Raw genomic sequence first — 9,561 nt, 5'->3', positions numbered from 1 at the left:
ATCTCTCCCCCATCCCTCTCCCTCTCTCTCCCCCATCCCTCTCTCTCCCTATCTCTCCCCATCCCTCTCCCTCTCTCTCCCCATCCCCTCCCTCTCTCTCCCTATCTCTCCCCCCATCCCTCTCCCTCTCTCTCCCTATCTCTCCCCATCCCTCTCCCTCTCTCTCCCCCACCCCCTCTCTCTCCCCTATCTCCCTCTCCTCCCTCTTTCTCCCCCATCCCCCTTTTTCCCCTATCCCTCTCACTCCCTCTCCCCCACCCCACCCTCTCTCTTCCCCATCTCCCTCTCTTCTCCCCCCATCCCTCTCACTCCCTCTCTCTCTCTCCCTCTCCCCCCCCCCCCCACTCCTCTCTCTCTTTCTCTCTCTCTCCCTTCTTTCTCCCCCTCTCTCTCCTCACTCTCCCCCCCCCCCCCCCCCCCCCCCCCCCCCCCCCCCCCTCAGTGTGTTCCTCCAACATAGAGCTGCAGCCAGTATCAGGGGTACAGGGTAGTCTACGTACCCCCCTTCTATCCCAGCTACTACCCACCAGACACCAACTGTACCTGGACATTCACTGTGAGTGTTATACTGTACATCCCATTCTACTGTATTATATTGTTTTCTACTGTCTTCTACTGTCTTTTACTGTCATCTACTATCTATCTACTTTCTCTGTTGTATATATTGTCCTCTACTGTCTTATATTGTCTGCTACTGTCTTCTACTATCTTCTACTGTCTTCTACTGTCTTCTACTGTCTTCTACTTTCTTCTACTGTCTGCTACTGTCTTCTACTATCTATCTACTTTCTTCTGTTGTATTATATTGTCCTCTACTGTCTTATATTGTCTGCTACTGTCTTCTACTGTCTTCTACTGTCTGCTACTGTCTTCTACTGTCTTATATTGTCTGCTACTGTCTTCTACTATCTTCTACTGTCTTCTACTGTCTTCTACTTTCTTCTACTGTCTGCTACTGTCTTCTACTGTCTTATATTGTCTGCTACTGTCTTCTACTATCTTCTACTGTCTGCTACTGTCTACTATTGTCTTATATTGTCTGCTACTGTCTTCTACTGTCTTCTACTGTCTGCTACTGTCTGCTACTGTCTTATATTGTCTGCTACTGTCTTCTACTATCTTATATTGTCTGCTACTGTCTTCTACTGTCTTCTACTGTCTTCTACTGTCTTCTACTGTCTTCTACTGTCTTCTACTGTCTGCTACTGTCTTCTACTGTCTTATATCGTCAACTTCTGTCTACTATTGTCTTATATTGTCTGCTACTGTCTTCTACTGTCTTCTACTGTCTTCTACTATCTTATATTGTCTTCTACTGTCTGCTACTGTCTTCTACTGTCTTATATCATCAACTTCTGTCTACTATTGTCTTATATTGTCTGCTACTGTCTTCTACTGTCTTATATCGTCTTCTACTTTCATCTACTGTCTTCTACTGTCTTCTACTGTCTTATATTGTCAACTACTGTCTTCTACTGTCTTATATCGTCAACTACTGTCTACTATTGTCTTATATTGTCTGCTACTGTCTTCTACTCTTATATTGTCTTCTACTTTCATCTACTGTCTTCTACTGTCTTCTACTGTCTTATATTGTCTGCTACTGTCTGCTACTGTCTTCTACTCTTATATTGTCAACTACTGTCTTCTACTGTCTTATATTGTCTGTTACTGTCTGCTACTGTCTTCTACTCTTATATTGTCTTCTACTGTCTTCTACTATCTTCTATTGTATTATACTGTCTGCTACTGTCTTCTACTGTCATCTACTCTCGTTTACTGTCATCTACTGTCTTTTACTGTCTTACATTGTCATCTACTCTCTTCTACTGTCATCTACTCTCTTCTACTGTCTTCTACTATCTTCTATTGTATTATATTGTCTGCTACTGTCTTCTATTGTATTATATTGTCTGCTACTGTCTTCTACTGTCTCTAACAAGTCATAACATGCGACCATTCTGTTTTATTTTGTTGTATTCCATTTTATATGTGTGTGTGTGTGTGTGTGTATGTGTGTGTGTCCTAGGTGCCCTCTGCAGACTATGGACTATCACTGGAGTTTGAAGGTTATGAGCTGAGCAGGGCCAACTATAACCAGGCCTGTACACAGGGACAGTGGATGGTACAGAACCGCAGGTACACACACACACACACACACACACACACACACACACACACACACACACACACACACACACACCTGTTTCATCTGTATAATTTGACCTGTGTCTCTGCCTCAGGTTCTGTGGGACGAGAGGTCTCCAGCCGTATGCTGAGCGCCTCTACCTCCTCTCCACGGCAACCAGAGTTGTCATGACGTCCGAGGTGTCAATCACAGGGCCTGGACTCCAGGTCCACTACAGCCTCTTCAACCAATCAGATCGTGAGTCTGGGGCCTGGATGACAGACATTGGTCAAGGGTTTGACCTCAGACCTAGAGTTAGGGTGAAGGTGCTATAGGTAATCTTTCTCTACAGACTGTCTGTCTGTTTAACCAATCAGATCATGAGTTATTTTGAACAAGAGGTGTTTAGGGTGATTTTTTTTAGGTTGTGTGCTGAAATGATGTTCCGTGACAGATGAAGAGATGAGAAAGTGGAAGAAATGATGTGCTTGTGACATACAGTAAGGTGTGTTTGTATTACATACTACTGGTCGTAACAGGCTGCTGAGGGGAGGACGGCTCATAATATTGTCTGGAATGGAATAGAATGGTATGAACCACATGAAACCACGTTGTTGATGTGTTTGATACCATTCCACTGACTCCATTCCAACCGTTATTATGAGCCGTCCTCCCCTCAGCAGCCTCCACTGGGTAGGAAGCATATTCATAAATAATACTTCCTACATCTGAACGATGTTCATGTACTCTATTTGGGTGTCTTGAAAGTGCGTGTGTTCATGTGTTCCATCCTGTCCTGGTCAGTTCCTGGGTTCTCTAAATGGTCTGTGTGTTCCATCCTGTCCTGGTCAGTTCCTGGGTTCTCTAAATGGTCTGTGTGTTCCATCCTGTCCTGGTCAGTTCCTGGGTTCTCTAAATGGTCTGTGTGTTCCATCCTGTCCTGGTCAGTTCCTGGGTTCTCTAAATGGTCTGTGTGTTCCATCCTGTCCTGGTTAGTTCCTGGGTTCTCTAAATGGTCTGTGTGTTCCATCCTGTCCTGGTCAGTTCCTGGGTTCTCTAAATGGTCTGTGTGTTCCATCCTGTCCTGGTCAGTTCCTGGGTTCTCTAAATGGTCTGTGTGTTCCATCCTGTCCTGGTCAGTTCCTGGGTTCTCTAAATGGTCTGTGTGTTCCATCCTGTCCTGGTCAGTTCCTGGTTTCTCTAAATGGTCTGTGTGTTCCATCCTGTCCTGGTCAGTTCCTGGGTTCTCTAAATGGTCTGTGTGTTCCATCCTGTCCTGGTCAGTTCCTGGGTTCTCTAAATGGTCTGTGTGTTCCATCCTGTCCTGGTCAGTTCCTGGGTTCTCTAAATGGTCTGTGTGTTCCATCCTGTCCTGGTCAGTTCCTGGGTTCTCTAAATGGTCTGTGTGTTCCATCCTGTCCTGGTCAGTTCCTGGGTTCTCTAAATGGTCTGTGTGTTCCATCCTGTCCTGGTCAGTTCCTGTGTACTCTAAATGGTCTGTGTGTTCCATCCTGTCCTGGTCAGTTCCTGTGTACTCTAAATGGTCTGTGTGTTGCAGCCTGTCCTGGTCAGTTCCTGTGTACTCTAAATGTGTTCCATCCTGTCCTGGTCAGTTCCTGTGTACTCTAAATGGTCTGTGTGTTCCATCCTGTCCTGGTCAGTTCCTGTGTACTCTAAATGGTCTGTGTGTTCCATCCTGTCCTGGTCAGTTCCTGGGTTCTCTAAATGGTCTGTGTGTTGCAGCCTGTCCTGGTCAGTTCCTGTGTACTCTAAATGGTCTGTGTGTTCCAGCCTGTGACGGCATCAAAGACTGCCCCAACGGACTGGACGAGAGGAACTGTGGTCAGTTTTACCAAGCTAAAACACATTCATAACATTCAAATTGTGGAACATTTATAAGGCATTTACCTTTCATTGAGCCTCGTGCATGTAGCTATGATTGTTCAAGAGGCCAAATCCTCACTGGAAATCCCTGTGGAACTAAAATGACATCATACATTACTCAACGACATCTAGCGAGATCTATATTAAAAAATATATATTAGTAATTATAAAAATGTTAAAATAACCTGTTTGAAGTTAGGGACAATCAACAGGCTGTATAGCATATATCATTAGCACCAAATGGCTGATTGATTCACACTCAATTTGTGTGTGTGTCCCAGTGTGTATAGCCCAGTACCAGTGTCCAGAGGACAGTCAGTGTGTTGACTACTTCAAGGTGTGTGACCAGCACCCAGACTGCCTTGAGGCCATGGATGAAGAGAACTGCACAGAGGGTAACTGTGTGTGTGTGTGTGTGTACAAGTTTGTGGTGTATTGATACATAATGTGTGTGTGTCTCTAGGTGTACAGTGTACAGACAAGACATATGTGTGTGTCTCTAGGTGTACAGACAAGACGTATGTGTGTGTCTCTAGGTGTACAGTGTACAGACAAGACGTGTGTGTGTGTCTCTAGGTGTACAGTGTACAGACAAGACGTGTGTGTGTGTCTCTAGGTGTACAGACAAGACGTATGTGTGTGTCTCTAGGTGTACAGTGTACAGACAAGACGTACAGTATGTGTGTGTCTCTAGGTGTACAGTGTACAGACAAGACGTATGTGTGTGTCTCTAGGTGTACAGTGTACAGACAAGACGTATGTGTGTGTCTCTAGGTGTACAGTGTACAGACAAGACGTATGTGTGTGTCTCTAGGTGTACAGTGTACAGACAAGACGTATGTGTGTGTCTCTAGGTGTACAGTGTACAGACAAGACGTATGTGTGTGCTGACGGGACGTGTCTGAAGAAGCCGAACCCAGAGTGTGACTTCATCACCGACTGTCCTGATGCCTCCGATGAGAGACACTGTGGTGAGAGAAGAAGATACACACACACATACACACACACACACACACACACACACACACACACACACACATACATACATACACACACACACACACACACACACACATTTATGTATCTCTGTTTGTGTGTGTGCGTATCTGCGTGCGTTTCTGTGTGTGTGTGTGCGTGTGTTTGTGTTTCCGTACCTGTGTGTGTGTCCTCTTGCCAGACTGTGGTCTGAGGCAGTTCACCAGTCGCGTTGTGGGAGGAGTCAACGCTACTGAAGGGGAGTGGCCATGGCAGGTCAGCCTTCAGATCGGTGGACGTCATGTCTGTGGGGGGGCTCTGGTCTCCAGCCAATGGGTGGTGTCCGCTGCCCACTGTTTCTATGATGACCGGTGAGAACAGAGCAACAAGAAGTGTTGTTTCTTCTTCTTGTTGTCTACCATTCTCTTTTCCCTTATTCTCCTTAACCTCCCGTCCTCTCCTCTCCTTCTCCCTCTCCCTCTCCTTCTCCCTCGCCTCGCCTCTCGATTCCTCTCCTCTTGACTCCTCTCTGCTCCTCTCATCTCCTCTTCTCGACTCCTCTGCTCTCCTCTCCCCTCTCCTCTCCTCTCATCTCTCCTCGCTCCATCCCTCTCTTTCCCCCTCCACCACCCCAAGTCTTTACTTTCCTAGTGTGTAAACAGGAAGAGAGAGAATTCAAATGTTCCCTCTCTCCCCATCCATCTCCCCTCTCCCCCAGTCTCTCTCCCAGAGCGTGGACAGTCTACCTAGGTAAGTTCCTATTGAACCGCAGCAGTCAGATGGAGGATGCCATTCGGGTGCAACAGATCCTCCTGCACCAGTACTACGATGACGAGACACACGATTATGACTTGGCTTTGCTGCGACTGGAGAGACCTGCAGCTCCAGGCACCCTGGCCCAGCCCGCCTGCCTGCCGTCACCTACACACCAGCAAGAACCTGAGCTACTCTGTTGGGTCACGGGCTGGGGGGCGCTACGCGAAGGAGGTGAGGAGGGAGGGAGGGTGTTTAGGGAGGTTTTATAAAGGCAAAGATCTTTTCATGTATTCAGTTCTATGTAGTCCTCCAAACACTTGCAGCAGCACAAATACTTAGAAAGGAGAATGTATTTTAAGAAAGGTAACCTATCATGCCCAATACGTTTCCACCAGTTGGATGAACAGTAAAGCTTGATTCCAGATCAGGAAGACTACCTGTAACTCTCCATGGAAACACTGTGGTTGACCTCTCACCTTTGACCTCTCACCTCTGACCCCAGGCACTCCCAGTAACGTGCTGCAGAAGGTGGACGTGCGTCTGGTGAGCGAGGAGGCCTGCTTCCGTTCCTACGGTTACATGGTCACTCCCAGGATGTTGTGTGCCGGCTACCGTAGCGGAGAGAAGGATGCCTGTCAGGTACAGGAAGTGATTTCAGAGTAGACCCACACACACTCAATGCACAGATTGATTGGTTGGCACCCAGGTGAGGGAGGGTACAGGAAGTGGTTTCAGGGTAGACCCATACACACACACTCAGTGCACAGATTGATTGGTTGGCACCCCAGGTGAGGGAGGGTACAGGGTGTTTCAGAGTAGACCCACACACACACACTCAGTGCACAGATTGATTGGTTGGCACCCCAGGTGAGGGAGGGTACAGGGTATTTCAGAGTAGACCCACACACACACACTCAGTGCACAGATTGATTGGTTGGCACCCCAGGTGAGGGAGGGTACAGGGGGTTTCAGAGTAGACCCACACACACTCAGTGCACAGATTGATTGGTTGGCAACTAGTTGAGGGAGGGTACAGGAAGTGGTTTCAGAGTAGACCCACACACACTCAGTGCACAGATTGATTGGTTGGCACCCCAGGTGAGGGAGGGTACAGGGGGTTTCAGAGTAGACCCACACACACACACTCAGTGCACAGATTGATTGGTTGGCACCCCAGGTGAGGGAGGGTACAGGGGGTTTCAGAGTAGACCCACACACACTCAGTGCACAGACTGATTGGTTGGCACCCCAGGTGAGGGAGGGTACAGGGGGTTTCAGAGTAGTAGGAGCCGGGAAAAGAGAAAGCAGCAAGTTCAATGTCCTTTAACATCTGAACCTTTCTGCTATCGTTTAGCTAAATTAAAACGTTTTCATCTTCTCTCTTTTACTTTCTCTATGCTGCCTCCCTCCCCCATCTTTCCCCCGTCTCTTTTTCTCTCTCTCTCTCTCTCTCTCTCTCTCTCTCTCTCTCTCTCTCTCTCTCTCTCTCTCTCTCTCTCTCTCTCTCTCTCTCTCTCTCTCCCTCCCTCTCTTTCCCAGGGTGACTCGGGCGGTCCGTTGGTCTGCCAGGAGAACTCGGGTCGTTGGTTCCTAGCGGGCGTGGTCAGCTGGGGAAAGGGGTGTGGCCGGGCCGACTACTACGGCGTCTACACCCGCGTCACCAAACTCACCGGCTGGATCAAAGAACACATCTCTGGACATGGCTGACCTTCATCATTCTCACCATCATCATCATCATCCCAAAACATTGTTATCATGTAGTAATTGTTGTGATCGATTCTCTGTGTCAGTCCTTAGTATATTTAGATGTCCGTCAGGTTTTTAACAGTGTCATTGACCTTCTGGCACCAAAGTTCATCAACCTAACAAGCAGACTTTCTGTCTCCTCTGGGCAAATACACACTCTGCAGTATTGGGCTCTACATTCAACACTGCCACCTAGTGGAAGTTGTTAGAATTACAACATAATTAAGAACTACCATACCAAGGCAATAGGCCCCGCAAATTCAAATCTGGACCTTAAAGCTCCACTGCTTTTGTTCATTCATCCCCTAATCAGGGATGGATTTACACCTGCGACACCAGGTGTGTGCAATTAATTATCAGGTAGAACAGAAAACCAGCAGTACTCTGCACCTCGTAGGGTCAGATTTGAATGCACCTGCAATCGTCCTTGATTCCTTCATCGAATGTTTGTCTGTTTATATACTGCTGTGGATTGGAATTGGTTATGCACAGATCATTTCAGTCAGTGCACTACACTTGAAATGCTGATTGCTTTCAGTGTATTTCATTACATGAGGTTTCTGATGAAAGCCATTGAAGGCTGAAACGTCAATCTTTAAAATGGTGAGTGTGACTTGTGCCGTTTCCTTTTCAATTACATGATGTTCATCATTGTAAATTAGAGCTTGTAAACCTTTCAAAACATGAGGGAATCCTAACTGGCATCCTATTCCCTCTGGGCTCTGGTTTAAAGTAGTGCACTATATAGGGAATAGGGCGCCATTTGGAACGCCAACCATGAGGGTCGGAGTCATCATGAGGTTTCATCAATAAACCAGCAGAACTGTAAGGGTTTTATTGGAGTGTTAAATTAGAACTGGATGTTTCTGAGTGTCTGGTACCCAGAGAGAGTCTAGTCTATTACAGACAGAAAACACACACACACACACCAGTGGAGGCTGTTGAGGGGAGGATGTTTCTGAGTGTCTGGTACCCAGAGAGAGTCTAGTCTATTACAGACAGAAAACACACACACACACACCAGTGGAGGCTGTTGAGGGGAGGATGTTTCTGAGTGTCTGGTACCCAGAGAGAGTCTAGTCTATTACAGACAGAAAACACACACACACACACCAGTGGAGGCTGTTGAGGGGAGGATGTTTCTGAGTGTCTGGTACCCAGAGAGAGTCTAGTCTATTACAGACAGAAAACACACACACACACCAGTGGAGGCTGTTGAGGGGAGGATGTTTCTGAGTGTCTGGTACCCAGAGAGAGTCTAGTCTATTACAGACAGAAAACACACACACACACCAGTGGAGGCTGTTGAGGGGAGGATGTTTCTGAGTGTCTGGTACCCAGAGAGAGTCTAGTCTATTACAGACAGAAAACACACACACACACACCAGTGGAGGCTGTTGAGGGGAGGATGTTTCTGAGTGTCTGGTACCCAGAGAGAGTCTAGTCTATTACAGACAGAAAACACACACACACACCAGTGGAGGCTGTTGAGGGGAGGATGTTTCTGAGTGTCTGGTACCCAGAGAGAGTCTAGTCTATTACAGACAGAAAACACACACACACACACCAGTGGAGGCTGTTGAGGGGAGGATGTTTCTGAGTGTCTGGTACCCAGAGAGAGTCTAGTCTATTACAGACAGAAAACACACACACACACACCAGTGGAGGCTGTTGAGGGGAGGATGTTTCTGAGTGTCTGGTACCCAGAGAGAGTCTAGTCTATTACAGACAGAAAACACACACACACACACCAGTGGAGGCTGTTGAGGGGAGGATGTTTCTGAGTGTCTGGTACCCAGAGAGAGTCTAGTCTATTACAGACAGAAAACACACACACACACACCAGTGGAGGCTGTTGAGGGGAGGATGTTTCTGAGTGTCTGGTACCCAGAGAGAGTCTAGTCTATTACAGACAGAAAACACACACACACACACCAGTGGAGGCTGTTGAGGGGAGGATGTTTCTGAGTGTCTGGTACCCAGAGAGAGTCTAGTCTATTACAGACAGAAAACACACACACACACACCAGTGGAGGCTGTTGAGGGGAGGATGTTTCTGAGTGTCTGGTACC

The 9,561-nt window shown here is 47.3% G+C and overlaps 1 protein-coding gene across 1 annotated transcript; it reads left to right on the top strand.

Moving 5' to 3' along the window:
* The first annotated feature begins 472 nt into the window (after window positions 1-472).
* LOC109878994 (transmembrane protease serine 6-like) lies at window positions 473-8,318 on the top strand. The gene is made up of 10 exons (XM_031819932.1): window positions 473-556; window positions 2,030-2,139; window positions 2,244-2,386; window positions 3,872-3,970; window positions 4,294-4,407; window positions 4,867-4,983; window positions 5,190-5,358; window positions 5,706-5,974; window positions 6,246-6,382; window positions 7,283-8,318. The coding sequence occupies exons 2-10, from the start codon at window positions 2,123-2,125 to the stop codon at window positions 7,448-7,450; spliced, it is 1,233 nt and encodes a 410-aa protein (XP_031675792.1). The 5' UTR covers window positions 473-556; window positions 2,030-2,122; the 3' UTR covers window positions 7,451-8,318.
* The last annotated feature ends 1,243 nt before the right edge of the window (window positions 8,319-9,561 follow it).

Source organism: Oncorhynchus kisutch, unplaced genomic scaffold, assembly GCF_002021735.2.
Source record: "Oncorhynchus kisutch isolate 150728-3 unplaced genomic scaffold, Okis_V2 scaffold2886, whole genome shotgun sequence".
In the NCBI taxonomy this organism is placed as follows: Eukaryota; Metazoa; Chordata; class Actinopteri; order Salmoniformes; family Salmonidae; genus Oncorhynchus; species Oncorhynchus kisutch.
The sequence above is the reverse complement of the archived record's forward strand: the minus strand, read 5'-3'. Positions and strand labels throughout refer to the sequence as shown.

What these genes read in the sequence shown, in the direction of transcription:
- LOC109878994 (XM_031819932.1), top strand. An exon ending in CCTCTTCAACCAATCAGATC is followed by an intron (nt 2,387 to 3,871) that starts GTGAGTCTGGGG and finishes TGTGTGTTGCAG; the next exon opens with CCTGTCCTGGTCAGTTCCTG. An exon ending in GAGAGAAGGATGCCTGTCAG is followed by an intron (nt 6,383 to 7,282) that starts GTACAGGAAGTG and finishes TCTCTTTCCCAG; the next exon opens with GGTGACTCGGGCGGTCCGTT.